Below are 22,656 nucleotides of genomic sequence, written 5' to 3'. Positions count from 1 at the left end.
GGGGCGGCCAGGCTGGCAGGGAAAGGCAGTTGGGAGGGACCCAGGCCTGCAGGGGAGAGCAGTTGGGGGGGACCAGGCCTGCAGAGGAGGGCAGTTAGGGGTGACCAGGCCAGCAGGGGAGGGCAGTTAGGGGCAATCGGGCCAGCAGGGGAGCAGTTAGGCATCGATCAGGCTGGCAGGGGAGTGGTTAGGGGGTGATCAGGCTGGCAGGCAGAAGTGGTTAGGGGCAATCAGGCAGGCAGGCAGGCGAGTGGTTGGGAGCCAGCAGTCCTGGATCGTGAGAGGGATGTCCGACTTCCCGTTTAGGCCCGATCCTACTGGGACATCCCTCAAGGGGTCCCAGATTGGAGAGGGACACATGCCCTTCCCCCCCCTCCCCGTGCACAAATATCGTGCACCGGGCCTCTAGTATAGTTATAGGTTTATAAAATAATTTGAGGAACAGAAGCTTAAAAATATATCACGAAGAGTACCTCTTTTTAAAAATGTTTCTTAATATTTTTTTTATTGATTTCAGAGAAAGGGAGAAGGGAGAGAGAAATAGAAACATCAATGAGAAACACTGATTGGCTGCCTCCTGCACGTCCCCTACTGGGGATTGAGCCCACAACCCTGGCACGTGCCCTGACTTGGAATAGAGACCTTCAGGTGCATGGGAGAATGCTCAACAACTGAGTCACACTGGCCAGACATGAAAATTACCTCTCGATCCTATCAGAGTATCATTGTGATTAGATGTATAGCATCATTCAAATGTATTAAAGTATTAAATTTGAGGGCCTTGATTCATCTGAAGACTCAGGACTAAAAGTGACTCTCCTATACCCATCCCCACTGCTTTATGATAGGCTCATTACTTCTATTTTCTCATATTAACTTATCACAATATTATTATTATTATTATACTTTATAGATGAGGAAACCGGGCCCATAGGTTAAGTCATTTGCTCAAAATGGCAGCCCTATGGTAGCATGCCATCACTTGGCACCAAAAACCCATGCTGCCTCTCTGATCATGTCACTGACATTATGGTGTCAGGTTTGAAAAGTGTCTTCATGAAAAAAGCAAGCTACATGAAACTCTTGACACAGCATCTAGCCTGTGGTCAGTGTGTAAAAAACAGCAGCCCTTCGTGTAAAACCCATGTTCCAGTACACTAAATAGGTTCCTCATATCCCAAAGTAGTTAACAGATCATCCAGTAAAGCCAATTAATTCTTGAAAGATTTACTCAACTAGTTTAATAATTGTGAAAGGAGAAATTTTTAAGAAAATGTATACATTTTGACGAAATAAAACTATGTTACAACTCTCTCCTTCACAAACTTTCTAGTTACAAAAAGAAAGTTAAAACTATGCAGATTAGGAGGTCAAGAACTCCCAATGTTAACTAAATGTAGTTAACATTTCAACTAGAATTTGTTTATTGCAAAGATTTGTTCAAACATGCATACATTTCACTACTGCCATCATCAATCTATCCATTCATCCCATAGGCATTTATTGAGAGTCTGTCAGAGAGAAGGCATGTGTCTGTGTTTGTGTACAGTGTGTTGGGAAGGAGTGGTCGGTATTTGATACAAAGAGAAGGAAACATTATCTGCAACTTCCAGGAACTTAAAACCCTCTTTCCTGTAAGCCCAATATATTGGTAAGTTTTCTTTCTTCCTTATAAATGCTTCTTTATTTTGCTTCTTTCTATCCCTCTCTTTATATCCTCTATTTTCCTTATCACTCTTCATTTTCATCACATGACATAAAAATTGTCATTTCTTACATTCAAGACTTTTAAAATTATGTGACTTTGAGAAATCACCTCACCTTAATAAGAGGTTTCATGTTGCTTTACATGTAAAAAGGGGAAAATAAAAATTTACTGCTTAAAAGCTAAAGATTTTCAATCCTTGAATCTATGGTTTTATAAAGTTCCTGCTAATACAACATAAATATTAAAATTTACAGATGAGAAGTAATTTTTTATCCCTTATTCCTTTCTTAGCTCTCTGAAAACAGTCTTTTAGACTTGTGTTGTGAGAAGATTAATACTCTTTCTGCTTAACAAAAGTCTTAGGGCTATTAGATAGATGTCTGATTCACCTGTTTCTATCCATATGCACCAAATCTACCCTCAATACTCTTACTAGGTAAGGAGACCCAAGATGAATGTGACCTATTTACCCCCCTGATTAAAAAACTTCAATGGCTGGGCATTCCCTGTAATCAATATCCAATTCATTAGTATAATTCTTCCTAATATGGACCATGTTTATTTTTCCAATCTTATTTACAAATGTACCACCTTGTACTCTACAGTTAACAGCAAATTATTTGCAGTTTGCTAATTCATTACATCCATGCTATAGGCATTTACTGAGCATAAATTATACATTAGCCACAGTGCTAAGCTTAGGGGAATCCTTAAGTAAATATGGTAAATATGGCCTACCTTCATAGAATATACCGCTAAGTTTTAAAAGAGTTTATACTGACGTTTACAGCTCCCTCCTGCCTCCCAAATGTCTGGTGAATGCTACTTCATTTTTAGAGGTCACTTCAAGGCTCAACTCTTCCACAAAATCCCACCTGACGACGTGATCACTCCCAGTGCACATTATATACACTGTCAGCTTACGATAGTCAGCTCTTTATTATAAGAGTTTATTTACTAGACTACCTCCTCACCAAAATGATGTACAAGCCTGACCATCTCTTACTCATCTTTGAAATGAATGAAAGAACACAGAAATAGAGACTATGATGACCAAGGCCTAGCCAGAAACACTTAAATACCTGTCTAGAAATGAGAAACTGAAGAAATTACTTTATTCTTATAAAAAAAATGTTTTTTCCTTTTCCAGTTTCTTCATGTCATTCTCTAGATGTGCCTAAATGTCAGGGACCATATATCACTAAGTAAGTATTTGTTGAATATATTCTCTAGATCTACAATTCACAACTACTAGACCACAGGAAGGATGTCACAATACAGTGCTTGAGAAAACAGAAACCAACACAAATCAGATTGACATGACCAGAAGAAAAATGTATCCATGTATGGTATAAAATCCATTTTCTCAATGTATAATTTGAGTCCTAAAGTGTAGTCACTGAATAAATATATAGGCAGAAAAAGAATCCCAAAATCTTAGAATTGTTCATTATCATAGCAAAGACATTGTAGATCTAGATAACGTAAAAAAAAAAAAAATCCAAATTTAGAAAATGCTGTTGGTTCCCAGATAATAATAATGATAATGTCAATAATAAGAGCAAATATATAATGTTTTCTACTAGCAAGGCATTGTTAAGCATTTTACATGTAGTAACTCATTTAATTCTCAGATCAACCCTCTGAGATAGCCCCATTATATCAATAAACAAAAATGAGGTACAAACAGGCAAAATAATTTGCCCAATATCATTCAGCTAATAAATGGTAGAAATGGATTTCAACCCAAGAAGTCTGATTCCAGAGTCTTCATTATTAACCACAATCATATTCTGATTCTTTATTATTGTACAATATTAAAAGGCCATAAAGACTGTAAAAACTAATGCCTTCCTAAACATATGTAGTCCTTAAATGCTTTTCAGTAATACCTTTTATAATTGAAGTTAAAACACATTACTTATAATGTGAGTCTATGTTAAAAAAAAAAAAAAAGGGGAAGTTACAGAAGGATCGGGGAGAAAGCCTGCTTGTTTTGCAATGCAGAATGAAATATATAAATGCTACTGGTCGTAGTGTAACACTACCCAGAAAGTTCAAGGAATACAAGGAAGGAGTTCTGTCTACTGTCATCTCGCAATAACTGGATCAGTCATGAAGATCAACAAGCATATCATAAGCCATTAGGTGGGAAACTCCACCTAAAGCATTGGTGCCATGCCAAAGGCTCCTTAGAAAGCACTGAAATGTTCTAAATTGTATGCCAGCCAGCAGAGGTCACAGCTTTGGCAGTATCTGTAAAAACTCTTTAAAATAATTCTTATCTATCACTACTTCATTCCAAAGAATACAGAACAAAGCATGGGTTCAAACTATGAATCTGAAATGTTCATTTGTAGAAAAATAAGGGGCTAGAAATAGAATTATACCCATTATCAAATAACTAAACATACCATAAAGAGCCTTTGCACTTGTTTTTGAACTCTGTTCTCTGTCCATCTGGGAAAAGGTGGGTGGTGATCCGTAGCCACTGTAATAAAAAAATGGTCATTGTGCTGGGTTAAAGTTCAAAGTCAGTCATAAAAATTCAAAAATGTCAATACAAATTCCAATGCACCATCATCACCATGTGCTTTAAACAAACATACTGAACTTATGCTAACTAGATTTGCCAAAATGAGGCGGATCCTGTTCTGCTAAGTGGTCAGGAAATAGAAACTGGTGCAAATCACGCTTCCTCTCAAATGCCAAGGTGAAACTGTAGCCAAGAAGCTTCACCAAGGTTGAAAGTTCTTAGAAGAGTTTCAGTTTGCCATACTGAGCAGTAATCCAGTTATAAAAAGCTCTCAATGATTCCAGCTGTGAAAATGCATCTAATGTGATGTGCCTCAACAGACGAGTAGCTCAAGGAGTAGAGAGGGCAAATAGAGGGCTTAATAATTAAATTTTTATTTCTAGGTATAGTAAATATGTTTACACAAGGAAGTGACATGATCCAATTTTTTAAGACAGTTCAGAAAATAATGGCAAGGGGACGGGATAGAAAGATGCTATGAAAATTCAGGTAGGAGATAATGGCCATAAACAGGGCTAAAATAGAAAGAATAGAAGAAAGGGATAGAAACAAGGGTCCTTTAGTAGAAGAAATTATTATAAATTCATGATTAAGTGGATATTCATTGTAAGAAAACAGAAAGAAAAAAAAACCCAAGGGTGTGGCCAAGCTTTCCCTGATGTACAAGAAAAGATGGTAGCTGACATACGGGGTGTTTCTTACTGGTCAAAAGTAAAGAGATTTGCAATAATCTTTGTAGAAAGAAAGGGGGAAGCATAACTCTTTACAATGTGAATAATCTGGTTTTGAAAAATGATGAGCAAACTATATACCACAATGGCCAATATAAAATAACAATATTTACCACAATATGTAAGGCAATGGCCACTTAAGTCAGAGTGGTGATCTCAAGTTGTACATGGAGCCACAAGGATTGTTTTGTGTGTCTGATCTATTTTTTTGTTTTACACAATGGTTAATATCTTTGTAGACTGGATTAGATGACATTTAAATCTCCTCAAATGCCAATATCTTATGAAGAACATTAATAAATTTCTCCAGAGAAACTGAAAGCTCTGAAGTAGAGTATATACTCAGCTATAGAAGCAATAAAACTTAAAATACCAGAACAAAACATCTTATATTAAATCACTACCCCTGGGGTTGATATTACTTAAGCATCTTTTCTTATCAGAAACAGCAAACATATGTTAGTGTCACAAAGACATTATGTTAAGGAGGAATGAACTACATAAAGAAATAAAACTAATATTTTCATTAAAAAGATAAAACAAATCAAATTTAAACAACAACAAATTAAATATAAACTTTCCAACTTACTTCATTTGAGATGCATACATTCCAAAACCACTGGGATGATTAGAAATGTGACCATTCATCGTGGCTTTCAATCATGTGTTCTACAAAATGAAAGGTACAAAGACTGAAGGCAATAAAAGGAACATGACACCTCAGTTTCAAAGTTATCCATTCAACAAATACCTGTCATTGCCAGGGTGATGCTGGAAATATAAACACAAATATCTCCACCCTCAGGAGCTCAGGCACAAGAAGTACAAATGGACATATGAACAAAGATCCAATTAACATTTAACATTAATATACTAAAATTATTAGCAGATTTAGGCTATTAAAAAAATCACACTCATAATCAATTGTCAGCTTCATGAAATTGTACCATTTATTGTTTTATTATAAAGTAGTATAGGTTAATTCAATTTAAAAACTTGAGAAATATAGAAAAGAATAAAATACATAAAAGTGCAAAGGGGAAAAATATCTCCCTGAGTCCTATCATTTAAAGATAATCATTTCACAATCACGTTAATTTCCTTCCACTCTTTTTCCCTGCATCTAATTTTCTTTTCTTCATCCCCCCTTCTCTTCCTTCATCCATAGCACATTGGACAATATCTTATACATACACACTTGAATACATCTTTTTTACAAGATGTGTTCATTTAAACATTCCTTTTACTTTTCACAAGAAAACAATTTAAAAAATTAATACCAGATTGTTTAACTTCAGAAATTTTTTAATCTGTTTCACAAATTGAACACATTTTCTTCAAACAAGATGAATAAGTAAAACTTCCTTACTGTCAAATCCAATGGCCTTTACTTTTTTTCTCCGAGACAATCCTGCTACACCCGATTTATTTCAATTCACTCCTGGATACTTGGTATTCCCTGGGTTCTGTGGCACTAAACCATTTTGGACATTGTCTTATTTTCCTGACTTTCATATATATAGGGTAGGACAAAGTAGGTTTATAGTGTGAGTACACAAAACACGAAGTTTATTCTTGTGTTATTATTTAAAAATTACTGTATTATTTTCCATATGACTAACTATAAACCTACTGTGGCCACATCCTTTTTGCTACATCCTATTACTATGTCTTCTCGATAAAGGAGAGGTAGGTAGGACATATCCAGCTTTCTTATAAGATACTGGCAAAGGGAGTAGGAGCATTAACAACTACCTAGTGACTACTATGTGTCAGGTACTAGCAAGGTAAACAGAACAGACATAGTCCCTGCTTTGGGCCAATGGTCTAGTGGAAAAAACAGACACTTCATGAATAAATATAAAATTTTAAATGCTGTTACCTTTAAAAGGGAAAATTCAGAATGATATATAGGCCATATGATTAGGGAACTTGATTCAGATTGGGAAGGCACATAAAAAGTCTATGGGTGAGAAGAGATTAACAGTGGAATTTATATGCATACTAGAGGCCCGATGCACTAAATTCGTGCAAGAATAGGCTTTCCTTCTCCCAGCTGCTGGCACCCAGGACCCGGGCTTCCCTTGCAGCCCCGGCTTTGTCCAGAAGAGGTGTCCTCAAACTGCGGCCCACCGAGGACATTTATCTGGCCTGCCAGGTGCCGCTGCCTGTCCTGCTTAGCAGCTGACTCGTCCCGGGCCCACAGTGCGCATAGGAATTTGTTCATAGTGTGTTTTTTTAAACTATAGTCCGGCCCTCCAACGGTCTGAGGGACAGTGAACTGGCCCCCTGTTTAAAAAGTTTGAGGACCCCTGGTCCAGAAGGTCATCCAGAAGGACATCCAGTCTAATTAGCATATACACTTTTATTATTATAGATTATTATTATAGATATGCATAACCCATGGACAATAGTGTGGTGAAGGCCTGGGGTGAGGGTGGGTGGGGCTAGAAGGGTTCAATGGGGGGGGGGATATCTTTCAACAAAGTAAAGATAAACTTTTTAAATATTAGTATAAATTTTGAATATTTGTATTCATATATTTAAAAAACCTAGTAACTTCAAATTAATTCATTCTCGCTCTTCAGATGCCAGTTCAATCAGTGTCCTCAGGGAAGCTTTTACTGACCTCCATGAATAGATGAAAACCCATCATCAGTCACTCTCTACACTATAAACAAGTTTGCCAAGTACTTATTATAATGATATTTTTCATTCCTGACTCTCCACTAGATTATAAGCTCCACAAAGGCATAGACTTTTGTTTGATAACTGGTGTTTCCTAAACAGTAAGGATAGCAGCAGGCATAAAATAGGTGTTCATTAAATAGTTATTCAAAGAAAGAAAGAAGGAAAATCCATGTCTCACTCTTCAGAGTTTATTGTGTTCTTAAGGAGATACATTAATCCATATGAAACACACAGTAAATAAGTCTCCATGTATGTGGCTCTATTTGAAACCCACTAGAGGTTCAGAAGAAGGAAAAGTCATACCGACTGCATAATTTTTTCGAGGGCTGGAACTTGACCTAGATCTTAAAAACTGGTTAGAATTTATAAACACTCAAGTTTAGTTCAAGCTCTCCTGATAGTCTTGCCCATATTTATTTGCAGCGTAGAAGCAAATTTCTAAATTAAGGAACAAAGAAATACTGACCTCTATCCTAGATAAGTACTGCATTTATAAAATTATATTATATTTATATTAAATTGATCTATTCTGTTTTTCTTGTTATTTGTTTTCCTTCAACTTATACTTCGATACAGTGGTATACAGGTAAACCATTTCTCAGGAAGAAAAGTGAAACCCTGATTTGTAGTGCTTGCTAATTTCCATGGTATTAATATTCACACCGTGGCCCATTTCAAGTTATTAATGGTTTAACAGCAGCTTACAAAACTCCTAATGTTTTACAGTTGGATCTCATAAGCCTAGCGAGTCCAGGTAGAGCGCATCATTCCAGAAGTCTGGCCAGGACAGAGGACGGGAATAACACTATGAATTTAGAACTACTGTTGAAGACACAGGCATTCACAGTTGAAAGGCTAAAACTCTGACACAATCTCTGGCACAGACTAGCCTACGCAAGTCAATTAAACCCCTGTACCAATTTTCTCATCAGTAAAATAGAGATAATTCCCAGTCTTCCTAGCTCACAGGACTAGTGAAACATCAAATGAGACAGATGCATATGTAAGTTTAACTTCCAAAGTTAAAAATAAGAAGTACTCTTTCAAAATAAGCTGGTTCATTCAGAATTAAACCCCCAGGGTTTGTACTGAGTTTGATCTGGTCTGTATTTTAAAACCACAGTGGCTGGCTTTAATGAAAAGTGATAGCCACAGTACCTCATCTTATTCATGTTTAATTCTTCATGACAGTCAAATAATACATGGTTTGTGTTTTGTTTTTTAAATAGTGATATGTCAGAATAAGAGAGCATTATAAAAGGGAACAGAAAGTGTTCATTTGCTAAACTGAATTTTAAAAACATAGAAACTTTTTTCATTTAGCAATCATAGTTTCACCTGTCACAATGTTCATGTAGCAATATAGAGGTTTTCAAATATTTAAATATAGCAATTACAACACACACCTTGCAAAGAAAATAATTACAAATGTTTGTTTTCCTTTAGGCCTTAAGAAGACATCCAATTTATACCTATATGAATCATATATAGGAGAACCATCAACTCTTACTGGAAAGTAAGGTGTTTTAATTTTTATTAGCTGTTAAGACAACTAAAAAGCCAAGGAGACAGTTTTTCTTTATTATGACAAGTTTAAGGACTCTACTCAGTTAACTCTACTAAATTATCTATTTAATTCTGCTAAAAGTGTACATACACTAAAACTGTCGTAATAGCTTCTAAAAGATTTGAAATAGAGTATCAATTTCCTTACGAAAACACCTTTTATAAGTTATAGTTACTATAATTTTCCTCTTACCTTCTACAGAAAATAATAATATTTGGCTATTACAAGGATAAAAATAAAACAATTTAAGATCTAAGTTAAGCACAATAAAAATGTTAAACACTGAAATTTTAAAAGGAAAGTAAACAGAATGTATAAAAATCACTGAAGAAGAAATAAACGAGACAATAGTAAGCTAAAACAGCAAGTTAAATCTGTATTAGAAAGTTTTAAGACCCAGATAGATAGATAGATAGATAGATAGATGATAGATAGATGATAGATAGATAGATAGATTGATAAAATTTAGACTCCCCTTTCTTTACTCCTGCTTGCATCTGATATCAACTTTCAAACTGATGAGTATGTAGTCGTGACTCGATGTTAGAACACCACCTGCCCAATCTGGCTAACATACAACTAGTAGCTCTTTGTATATTAAGCTGTCCTTAAAAATAATTTGTTCTCTGAGAAAATGTCACAGACATTTTTATTTACTGAAGGTTTTGTTTACTTGTTTGTTTTGCTTTGACAAAGTATATATATTTCGATTTCCATTTAATGTATGTTTCTTGATCTAAGTTAAAACAGATGGGGGTGATTATCATTATTTGAGACTTTAACTAAAAGACCATTGAGATTCATTTTTTAAGCAATACGTTGTGACATTGTCTACTAATGATTGTGCTTAAAACATAAAAACACAAACGATCTGCCTTAAACCTTCTGAATCATTACATAGTATCTCCTACAGGGTCTTCTAGAATGACTGTCGGTAGAGAAGTAACCATCTATTTCCCTCTGTCATTTGGCCTAATACTTAGAAATAAAGAACTTTTGTGTATGAATAGACTTGGAAAACTAATAAAAAACAAACTGTTATAATAGTAATAATAATAAAAATTATAATAGTGGCTAACACTTGTGAAGGTATTGCAATAATTTCTAGGCCATATAGAAACAATATTTTCTCAAGGCCAATATAAATGTAGGGAGAATAATTTTATGTCTTTAAATCAATACACTGTAATCATTTAAAAATAATTATGTAAGTTCCTCTTTTTTATAATTATGAGAAAATTCTTAGGTTGTTTGTAAGTTGGAACATAATTTGGCGGAGAATTTTGTTTAAACCAGAATGTTGGTTTAATAACTAGCTGAAGAAGAATACTCATTATTAAAATTCAATAACCAACTAAAAAGAAACACTTTCTCACTAATTATATGTTCAATATTGTGACAGAGTTTACACAAAGGCCTAACACAGAGAAGAGCCAAATATACCCTATTACTACTGCTTCAGTATTTCCTTCTAATTCTTGTTGCTATGATGACATCATCAGCACACATACACTGCTTGGATGTTATATATAGAAAATGACTACTATCTCAGTTCAAAACATTGTTAATATGATGCCGCTTTGATAAAATATGCTAATTTTGAAAAGAACAGCTGCTACTTATTGACCATTTACCCTGTACCAAGTTATTGTGGTAAATGTTTTCTATCCATTATCTTAATCTTCACATTAATTTTTGAAGTACTATTCTCATTTTATAAATGAAGATAGTGAGATAAAGAGCCTAGGTGCCATTTGTGTGTTACTTGGAAACTCTTAAAAATCATCTAGTGCCCTGAATGATTGAACAGTAATGTCCTATCTGTTTCTTGTATCAGATATAATCACAGACAGAGAACAAAAAGGGGGAAAGCAAACAATGTTCAATGAGCCCCCACTTCAGATGATGTTTTGTAAACCTTGCCTCATTCCATCCTGAGAACAACAATTTGAGGTGGTAATTAGCTTTACTTCATAGAGCTAGAAGACAGCCTCAAATAAGTTCCGTCATTTGCCTAAGTGGTAACACAAGAAGCTAGAATTAGAACCAGGATTTAAACTCTGACCTGGCTGGCTTATATCCAATTTTCTTTCCAGTAAGCGACACCGCTAGTTTGACTATTGTGTAGTCTCCAGCAGTTTTCAGCTCTTTTCATGCTGGGTTCCTCAATGATATTTTTTATTTTAGTCAGGTTTTCTTAACAGAAGGTACTAAAAATGCTAGTGTGAAAATGGAACATCATAATTAAAATGCCAAGGGCAAAAGACAAAGAGAGAATCTTGAAAGCAGCAAGAGAAAAACAGTTAGTTACCTACAGGGGTGTACCCATACGACTGTCAGCTGATTTCTCAACAGAAACTATGCAGGCCAGAAGGGAGTGGCAAGAAATATTCAAAGTGATGAACAGCAAGAACCTACAACCAAGATTACTCTACCCAGCAAAGCTATCATTCAGAATTGAAGGTCAGATAAAGAGCTTCACAGACAAGAAAAAGCTAAAGGAGTTCATCACCACCAAACCAGGATTATATGAAATGCTGAAGGGTATTCTTTAAGAAGAGGAAGAAGAAGAAAAAGGTAAAGATAAAAATTATGAACAAATACATATCTATCAACAAGTGAATCTAAAAATCAAGTGAATAAAAAATCTGATGAACAGAATGGACTGATGAATATAATAGAACCAGGGACATAAAAAAGGAGTGGACTGACAATTCTCGGGGGGAAGCGGGTGTGAGGGGTGCGGGAAGAGATTGGACAAAAATCTTACACCTATGGATGAAGACAGTGGCGGGGGGTAAGGGCATGGGGTGGGGTGGGGAATCAGGTGGAAGGGAGCTATGGGGGGAAAAAAAGAGGAACACCTGTAATAATCTGAACAATAAAGATTTATAAAAAAAATAAAATAAAATAAAACCAGTCTTATTGAGAAACTTAAAAAAAAGAGAGAGAGAGAGAGAGAGAGAGAGAGACTCAGGAGAAAAAAAGTCACCTTTTGAATGAACTTGAGAGGTCAAGTTGGACTTTGAGATATGAGTACAAGTTTATACTAAAAATAAAAGCACCATAATAACCAGAGTGATAGTAACACAAAAAAATGAAGGAAATTTACCTTACATAAAGTCAGCTGATATTTTGATGGTAAATGTTTAATTACCTGTTGTTATTGTAACAACAAATGCTGTTTTCAAATCCAAGAAGAAAACATTATAGTGTGTAAAAGTGAGGCATATCTCCAGCAGTGCCAGCATTATAATTAATGAAAAATGCTTTGTTTTTCTGAAAATTAAATCATAGCTTTAAATGCACAGCTGAGTTAGGTACTTAATTTGGAGGCAATATCCCCAGTTAAATCAGGTATTATTGCTAATAAAAAATGTCTTAATTGTTTTTCTGGAAATTAAATCATAGCTTTAAATGCACAATAGTTATGTGGCTAAATGAAACTCATCCTTAGGTAAATATTCGTTTTCATTATGCAACATTTTTTCCAAAGAGAAGTTCATTTGAATGAATAGAGTTGGGAACAAATTCTTTTTGAGCTACCCCAAAACAAAAGTCAGAGATATCTGTGCATTAGTCTTACAAGTCAAGCTGCCTATAAAACAACTGTGAAACTAACTTTTCCTAAGATGATAGACATTTACACAGTCAGAAAAATTAAAAGAAGAGAAAAATTAAGTCCAATGTTTTAATTTGGCAATTAAATTTTACATTTAAAAGATGGTAAGTATAATAAGCTTTAATTGTGGGTAGTACTGCCTTTAAAAAAAAAGTCTGCCAAATTATAACAATGGATGTTCTCAAAAATAGCAATAAAGTTCTTTTTAACCCTGAAATCATCCATAAACTGAGGTAAATTTAGACATATCTGTGTTCATTATTGTAAAAATATAATGCTCATTTAGTAAGCATTTCAGTGTATCAGTCTCTATGCCAGCGCTTTATGTGCATGACTTTGCTTAATTCTTACCACATTATGAGTTGTTAGAGCTTATTTATCCCCATTTTAATGAGGAGTCTTGGAATTATAAAAGTTGTAAGTGAGGGTAACTTGGCTACGATACTTATATATCATAGCTAAGATTTGACCACAAGCCGTGCTTTTATCTACTATGGTAGCTATTTTTAACCTTTTTCATCTCATGGCACACACAAACTAATTACTGAAATTCTGCAGCAAACCAAGGAATGTTATATTTTTTACATATCTGACCAAAAAAAAAGTAGATATAATTTTAATTCATTCACACTGGACAGTTACTATTGTCATGACAATCTAAGGGAAAAAAGGTCAGTGTCCCTGACTAGTCAGTTATTGCATGTTTTAAAAATTCTTGTGGTACTCCAGGTAAAAACTGCTGCACTACTGTATACTTTCCTTTAACTAAAGATAAATCCAATATTTTGAAATTGGATGGGAATATGTCAACACTGATTAATCAAAAGCCAAAATGATCTTTATAGATGATTATTCAATCAAGATTCATTCAATATTACTTGGCCCAAGTCAATAATTGTACTAGTTCACTCGTTCACTCATTTGACAAGTACTCACTGTGTAAGCATTATGTGAACATCACCTAGAGCACTGTCAAAAATAACTTCCTTCCATGATGAAAATTTACTGTATCATCACTGTTCTATACAAGTGTTGAACACCTAAAGTGTGGCTAGTGCCACTGAGAAACCGAAATTTTAATTTTGTGAAATTTATGTTAGTTTATATTTAAGTGTAAATAGCCACGTGTAGCTAATGGCTAGAATACTAAACAAAATAGCTCTAGATACAGAGTACAGTTAACAAAACAGACATAGTTCTTAGCTTCACGGAGCTTACAATCTAGTGGGAGAACTAACATGAAATAAGTAAAATAATAAATATAATATTACAACTTCTGTTACTTGCTTAGAAGAGAAGATAGTATTTGTAAGGACATAACGTCAGACTGAGGCAAATCTAGCATCTAAAAAGTATGACACTGAGCGATTCATTCTGAAAATGTTATTTCAGGATTTCCTCATTTAAAATCTAAGATAACTAGTAAACCATTGAAACAGAATTTATGAATTTTTTCAAAGTGCTTTCTATGTTTTAAGACTAATGCACAAAAACAGTGCTCTGTTGCAAAAATAACTGAACAAGAATGTTGTTCTTGTTTTCCTATTTCAGGTAATGGTCTGAATTTAAGTGAAATAAAATGAAAGAGAATAAAAAAGAATTACCAAAAAAAAAAAAAAAGACAGTAAAATCTATAAAATGTTAACTTTCAACACTTCAAGTTTAAGAACCTGGATTTGATGAGAAATGGGAAAGTGAGAGAAAAACAACTGAACTACTATTCCACTTGGGCAGCAATGGGATTTTTTTTTATAGTAACATGCCCACTTTCGGGCCAGTGTCAATTTATACACCAAAAAAGAAAATTTATTTTGCCAAGAATTATATTCCTGGACTTGAGCACCTGGAATTGAAAAAGAGCAAACACAACTCTCTACAGTGAATTAATAAGTGAAAAAAAAAAGTGTTTGGATCAATCAGGGAATGGGAGAATCACCAGAAACCTTCATGTTCCTGGATCATATTGGGTGGATTTTTGTTGGGAAGCTAAGATGGATCTGTTTGGGTAAGTAGGATATTTGAGGTCAGGGGGAAGAGGAAATTTGAAGAGGGAATTATCACGAGGGCTGGTAAGGCCACATTTGCATTTCTTTCTTCCCATTCCCACAGTTCCCATCTCTAAGCACCTGGGTAGACGTCCTGTAAACTGAGGTAGGGAAAACTGGGGGCAGAAGCATTATTTGATTTAATAAAAATGTATTGCTCATAAGAACAAGTTTATTTTAATATTTCTACATAGCCCCCAAATTTAATTACAGCTCTTTATTAACTGAACTGGGTATGATTCAGCTAGCATAACCACTGTTCCCATTTTTTTAAAAATATATTTTATTGATTTTTTACAGAGAGGAAGGGAGAGGGATAGAGAGTTAGAAACATCGATGAGAGAGAAACATCGATCAGCTGCCTCCTGCACACCTCCCACTGGGGATGTGCCCGCAACCAAAGCACATGCCCCCGACCAGAATCGAACCTGGGACCCTTCAGTCCGCAGGCCCACGCTCTATCCACTGAGCCAAACCGGTTAGGGCACCACTGTTCCCATTTTAAGGCACCTGATTTTATAATCAATGCACTCAGAAAACTAACCTACTACCTCGATTGCTAATAGTAGTGACAGGAGGAAAGATAAGAGGAACAGCAGCAAGCAGTAGCAGCTCACATTTCAATAACACTATGTGCCGTGCCAGGTGCTATTCTAAGTGCTTTACATTTATTTATTTTCTTTTAATTGTCACAACAACTTTATGAGGTAGAAACCATTATCCTCACTTTACTGATGAGTTAAGCTAGGTACAGAGTTTAATAACATGCCCAATGTCAAAGAGCTAAAAATGAAGTTGTCAATAAATAGTTATTTAACGGATAAAAAAAAAGTATTATTTTTTACTTTGAGCAAATTAAGATGTTTATTTCAAATCTTCTTAAGACAGAATGAAACAATGTTCTAAAAGCAAGAAAATTTAGTATGAAATACGTTAACTAAAGAGTTAAAAACTGAAAATACTTAATATCACTAACTTCTAACAAGAGCCACTTAGGGAAAAGAGTCAACCCTACGCCCCAAAAGTCTCTCCAAGTCACTGCCATTCACTTTGTAAAACAGACGTCTCCCTTTCTCCTGCCTTCCATTTTGACTTCTCTTATTACCAGCTATCTTCCACATTTTCCCCAAATGGAGTGGAAAATGAAATCCTCTTCTAATCCTATCTTCTCACCTCTCCAATTCTGCCCCGACACTCTCTGATGGTGAGCAGCAGTCCTACCAGCACCCATCCACTCTCTGTGTGAGTTGAGAAAATATCATTCCATCAATGTGAGAGCAGAACATCTATTGCAGCCATGGGCAAACTACGGCCCGTGGGCCGGATCCGGCCCATTCGGCTGTTCTATCCAGCCCGCGGAGCCAAAAGAGCGGAGGGTTCTCTTGCTCTCCCCTCTGCTCCTTTACTTTGAATTTATATTAGTTCACACAAACACTCCATCCATGCTTTTGTTCCAGCCCTCCGGTCCAGTTTAAGAACCCATTGTGACCCTGGAGTCAAAAAGTTTGCCCACCCCTGTTAGATGTCAACTTGATTTAGGTTTGCGTGGATTTAGAAAGAACACTTCATGCTGAAGTCAATACTAGTCCTTGCTTTGCCAGGACTATTTCTAACTCTGTGCCTTGGACAGGTCACTTAAACTAGTAGGTCCCCCATCAGTACTGATTAGGCTGGAAACCAGGGTCTCTCCAAGAGGTCTTTGCAGCTCTGAAGCCCTGGTGCATTCGCTCAGTGACATCAGTGACAAAGGCCAGTGTATTAGCTCAGTGACCTGCTTCCTGTCAGATACATTCCCCCATGCAGGCCACCTGACAGAACAGAACACAGTAGAAAAGTGCCCTATCTTGTCATTTGTGGGGAGGGAGAGTTATTTAACATGTTAAGCGCCCAGTCACCAGTGACTGACACTATACTTTCCGTCCGGAAGACAAAACCGGCTGGGCGCTTTACGTGTTAAGTACCTTTGATGACTGGAAGTTACCCTCATAAACTCCAAACCTGCCTACAAATAAAGCATGTGACAACATGAGGAGTTTCATACTTTCTTTTTTTACCACTTAGCTGCTAAAAATCCCTGGGAATAGCACATGGCAGCACAGTAGTTCACTCCAGTTAGCTGGGAAGACACAATCAATTTCCCTGCTCTCCCAGGAACTGAAGCGATTTCATTCCGGGATGCTAAACCAAAAATGTCTCCAGGAAACAGGTGTTTGAATTGTATCTGACATGAGACTCAGTATTTACAAGAGCGGCACTTGATCTCAACTGCCACTGTTCTCACTTCAAGGAAGGCCAATTTCGCCCAGAGCCACATGGCTGCTTCCCTGCTGTGAGGGAAATCGGGTGAAACAAAAGGGCATACTCTTGTAATGGCTGTAGGCGCCAAGGCAAAAAGTCAGACTCCAACCAAAGCTCAATCCTTACGATTAAAAAAAAAGAAAGAAAGAAAAATGACCAGCTATCAGTCTACTAATATAAGTGGGCAAAAGATTCACAGCTCGGATCACCACTACCCACAAATTATCCCCAAACATATCTACTGACCTTGAGAACCTTACAGAGGCTCCATGACAATAATGTGCTCTTAGAAAAAACACAGTCCTACTTGCTGCTCCCTAAGAGCAGGGGTGAGCAAACTTGCCCATAAGGCAATTTCCTACCACCCAAAGACAACTTCCTTAGCCCTAAAAAAGTCAATATTTCTGCCAAGAAGGAAAATGCTTTGTGGATGTTTTTTTTCAGAGCTACTGGAAACAATAAAAACTTACTGAGTATATCCCAATACTTTCATTGTGGAATTGTGTCATAATAAAAGGAACATGTTGTGAAGATAGGCAGCCTTGAACGTAACTCCTGACTCTACCATCTCCCTGTGACTTTAGACAGATCATATCTTCTCTAAGGCCCTGTTTACTCATCTGTAAAAATGAGAAGATTGTTAGCTGGATTATATGCAAAATCACACGTAGATCAGTTAAGATACATTGTCTACACCTATATCTATCAGTTCCTTTTTGACTGACCTGCAGGTCTCTACTCTTACCCTAAACATCCTTCGTACTAGCAGTTTTATATGTTACATCTATCAATTCCTCAATTTCTACACTGTTTTTAAAGTCCTTCCTGACCAGCTCAACATTAATAACTTCTAGTCCTTTGCCAATTATTTATCGTGTTTCGTGTTTTTTAGTGTGGCTATGAAGAACCACTCTGATTTAGTCCTTTGTATCTCTGACACAGCTCCAAAATTTGGCAAACTAGCACAGTGTTTTGCAAAATAAATCCTGTGCTAAATTTGTACTATAGTTTTATATGTGTGTGCTAAAGAAAGTTCATAGAATTTTATTGACCAAAGTGGAACATTACTATCAATATAAATGTCCTCCAAAATGGACACAAATGACCACGTGACACAAATGACTCTTATCTGAAGCAAAACTGTTGCGAAATAGAAACTAATTCAGAAGTACAACATTTAATTTTTAAATATTTTAAAAATTAACTTAGCAGAATTTCTACAGTTCCAATTAGATAAGACCCCCCTCAGTATTAATTGAGTTGAAATACCAATTTAAGTACTGCTGTTGGTGTGATCATGTATCAATTATGATTTTTAACATCTGATCGGAAAAGCAGAACTTTGGTGAAAGTACGCCTATTTATATCAAGGAGGTTCAGAACTGACTCAGAGGAAAAAGTATTATCCTCTGACTCACTAGGACCACTTCCTGAAACACCCAGTGTTTTTCTTGGAAGGAAGTCTAACAAGTGGCATTTCTTTCAAACACTGATTAGACAAAATTGAAGTCTAAAACAGAATGGACAAAAGATACCAATTTCCCTAAGCCTACCAGGTTTCAAAGTGGAGACCATCCCATAAACATATATTATCTGGCCACAAAAGAGAAAACTTTACACTAAAAAAAACAGATAATCCAAGGTATATTATAATGAATAAACCATTGAAGATTTACACATATCCCTTTTTATACCATAATCTCTTAATAATAAAGAAACAACTTTATGATTTTAATCTGCACAATTAACTAATATTTTAGGCTTTTGAAATAGTCACCTTTTTTCAAGGTAATTCTTTTTTCCTCCCTGAATAAACTGTGTGGCCAATATTTCATAATAATTTACAAAAACAGTAAATAACACTCAGTGCTTATATGGGCCAAACATTGTTATACATTCTCGGCCCCCGTTAATTCAAATGATAATCACTATTCCTCCAAACAGCAGATTCTATTATTATCTATAGTTTACAGATGAGGAAACTGTGGTGCAGAACCATCCTTCCCCACTATCACACGTGGTAAAGCCTCAAACCCAAACAGACCAATGGAAGAGCCCAGACTCTGTTTCCACAGTATGTCTGTGATTCTCCACCCCGACACTGGGATGCCTGCTAAAACTTAAACATGCTTATGCACAGAGACACATGCACATGTATTTACACATATGTACATAGGTATAAACATTTCACATTTACAAAATCTGTGCCAAAATTTATGTGTGTCCTTTTCATATATTAGTTTATTAATTTTACTGTGACTATTATATCACGAGGATTTGGGTACAAATAAAAACAAACCTTTAAACTGGAAGAACAATTACTTAGATAAGCTTTGAAACATTCTACTGTCCAGATACATTTATGTCAATTTCACTTGTTTTTTTGTTCTAAAATATTGGAAACATCTCAAAGAATTATAAAAACACCAAAATGATTCTGCCCTGGACACAGGCCTTAGGGGAAAAAAAATAACACATAACATTTCCTTCTTCAAAATAACAAGCAATTATACTGAATCTTGCTGTTTGTTTCCTCTTGAGTAATCTAGACTGGAGGGATTTCAAACACCTGACTCTCGCAGTATTTTGCTTTCAGTAGAATGACCATCCTTTCATGTATCAAGTCAGCTATTAAGTGTTCACTCTTATCTATAACTGATTCATAGAAACTAGTTTAAATATTAAATGACTGCATATTTCTAGTTCTTAATATTTGAAAAAGAAATTCCAGGTTAGCTAATGATGCAGACTATGCTCTTTGAAATCAGCCACAGTCACTCTGACCTTCCTATTATTAAGGAGCAGTTTAAGAGAAGGGCAAAGTTACCCCAGAAGGGTGAAACCCATAAAGTAGCAGCCCAAGGAAATGCAATATTCCTGGTGGTAGCACCACTCTGGGGGTGCCGAAGATTCAGAGGGGCTCTTGAAAGCCTGCCAGTGTGATTTTAGGGCCAAGACAGAGTCATCCCGCTTCCTAAAAGTATATCATTTACCCAAACAACATAGTGGATGAAATTCTACTCCTGGAAATTAATTCATTCGCATGAGTCAAATGGAGTAGGGCCCTCCGTTTGACTATGTTCCACCCTCACACACCATTCTCAGTATGTGGAGGGCATAAAATAAGACAATGTATATTGAAAATTACTTTAAAAATATAAAATGATTTGGAATAGGTATGTTCCTTTACAAAAAGATCAAATGAAAAGGCTCAAATAATTTTTGTAAATTCCTCTGCATTTTTCACTTCTTAATTGAGCTGCTAAGCAATCTAACATGCATATAAGCTTTCAGGAAAACATGCACTAAACAAAATAAAATACATTAGTATTCCACAGTATGTCTGTGATTCATACACGCGCGCGCGCGCGCGCACACACACACACACACACACACACACACACACACAATATCCATACATTCAATAAGATGGCTTCTAAGGTCAAATTTTTAAAGTCATAAGAGAAGAAAAGACTTAGATCTTGCTTTTATAATTAATTAATCCATTATTAAAGTTTCATGGCAAATATCTATAGGAATTACAAAAGTGTTAACAAAAGTTAAACTTTTAAAAATTTAAAAGGCATAAAAAACATGTCTGTGATTTTCATTTAAAAAGTTAACTTGATGTCTTCTGAAAAATCAATTGTTAACTGCAATAGTTAAAATATCCTCTGTTCCTAGTAATGAGCCAAGTGAATTTGATAATATCTAACTCAGTAATTTTAACCTAAAAAAGAAAACCTTTAAAATAAATAAGAATTTTCTACATGCCCCCCCCAACACACTCTCAGAAAACCTTAAATATCTGCTGGGGCAGGGGCTCTTTCTTCTCCCCTCACTTATGAAAACAAAACAATTCTTAAACACTTAACCTTATATGCTAGCCTTAACTGTATGACTCTTTTTGTAATAGAACAGATTTATGACATCCAGTAAGAAATTCCTCAAATTTCACATTAAACTCTTAACAATCTGATAACATTAAACTAAAGTTTTACTACAGTTCAAGCTTAAGTAAAGCATATACAGTGTCATTATTAAAGTCTTGTATAATCAGCTGTACAGGTGTTGTTTTTACTACTTTTTGGCTATTACTTTTAATTCAAAGGTTAACATTCAAGAATAACCCTGAAATGTTTTCTTTCCTTCTGTCTCCAATTTTCATTTGCCTTCCTACTCTAAAGTTATCTTCTCTCTTTGCTTAATTGTTGTAAACCCCTATTTCACCTCCAATTTATGGTAAATATCTTGTAAAATAGTCCTTCCACATCTACTACAACTTTATTTCAAACTAGAGGCCCAGTGGATTCGTGCACCAGCGGGGTCCCTCGGCCTGGCCTGCGCCCTCTTGCAATCCGGGACCCCTTGGGGGATGTCAGGCTGCCAGTTTCGGCCTGATCCCCGCAAGCCAGGCCAAGGGACCCCACCAGTGCATGAATCCATGTACCGGGCCTCTAGTATGCATATAAGATTGTTGGTTAATCTCTTCCCACCCTCCCCCTGCCCCTTCCCTTTGAGATTCATTAGTCTGTTCCATGTTTCCATGCCTGTGTGTTGAACATCTGCCCCCTGGTGGTCAGTGCATGTCATAGCTACCGGTCAAATGGTGGCTTAGGCTTTTATATATATAGATACTTGGCAAATATACAACCCTTTCCCTATTCTCTTTCTATGTTATAAATTCCTCAATGTACCCAAACTTATAAATTTAAAGTATCTTAATTTAGAAGTTCAACTTTGAATATGAAGAAATAAGCCCCACAAATAGGAAGTATTTGAGTTTTTAACTTAATTAAACCTCTAAGCCTGATTATCATGTTACTTGGTTACCCAAAGAACCTGGGATCATGTGTTTTAGTACCAAACACCCTCACCCCAACTGGTCATTTTTAGAAAAGTGGCTATATTCATTCTTTGTCAGATTTATTCCTGGTGTTGCAATAATGCAAATTCACTTTTCCTTCTCAGAATCATATCCAGGTAAAGTGTTCTCCATTCTTTTTTCCTGACTTTTCTGTGCAGACTGTCTGCAGGTCAAGCTCCATTCTGATGCCTTGACAACTGTTAAGTGGCCTATGGTAACAAGGGATTATGACCAATCTGAGTAGTTTAATATAATTAGGTAGTCTTCAGAAAGGAGACTAGTAGCTTTCATCCAGGCAATCCCTGTACTCATTATTATACCAGGAATTGTCAAGCAAACTATCCATTCATTCTCTATAAATTCAGTAAATCTTGCTGAGAGCTTTACAGTGATGAACAAAATAGATGCAATCCTGTCCTCAGAGCTGTTAGGAGATACAATGGCCTTTTTTGACATTCCCTTGAATTTGCCAAGCTCTTTCCATCCTGGAGGCCTATCACACTCTGTCTGGAATCGTTATCCTCTTTGTCTTTGCTGTCTAACTCCTGTATCTCAGCTTAAACGACCCCTCTGGGGAAGTCTTGCCCTGGC

General features: G+C 36.0%; 1 protein-coding gene across 5 annotated transcripts in view; it reads right to left on the bottom strand.

The window, feature by feature from the left end:
• EPS8 (EGFR pathway substrate 8, signaling adaptor) overlaps nt 1-22,656 on the bottom strand; it is a 173,353-nt gene that overhangs the window by 63,399 nt on the left and 87,298 nt on the right. For all 5 annotated transcript variants that reach the window (XM_080659543.1, XM_080659544.1, XM_080659546.1 and 2 more), the window contains exons 3-4: nt 5,565-5,644; nt 4,123-4,199 (exon numbers count right to left, since the gene is read on the bottom strand). In XM_080659543.1, the coding sequence (XP_080515669.1) occupies nt 4,123-4,199; nt 5,565-5,623 (136 nt within the window). In that variant the 5' untranslated portion in view covers nt 5,624-5,644. The remainder of the gene's footprint in view (nt 1-4,122; nt 4,200-5,564; nt 5,645-22,656) is intronic.

Source organism: Plecotus auritus (assembly GCF_963455305.1).
Source record: "Plecotus auritus genome assembly, chromosome: 3".
NCBI lineage: Eukaryota > Metazoa > Chordata > Mammalia > Chiroptera > Vespertilionidae > Plecotus > Plecotus auritus.
Note: the sequence above shows the minus strand (reverse complement) of the source record. Positions and strands in the feature narration are given on the sequence as shown.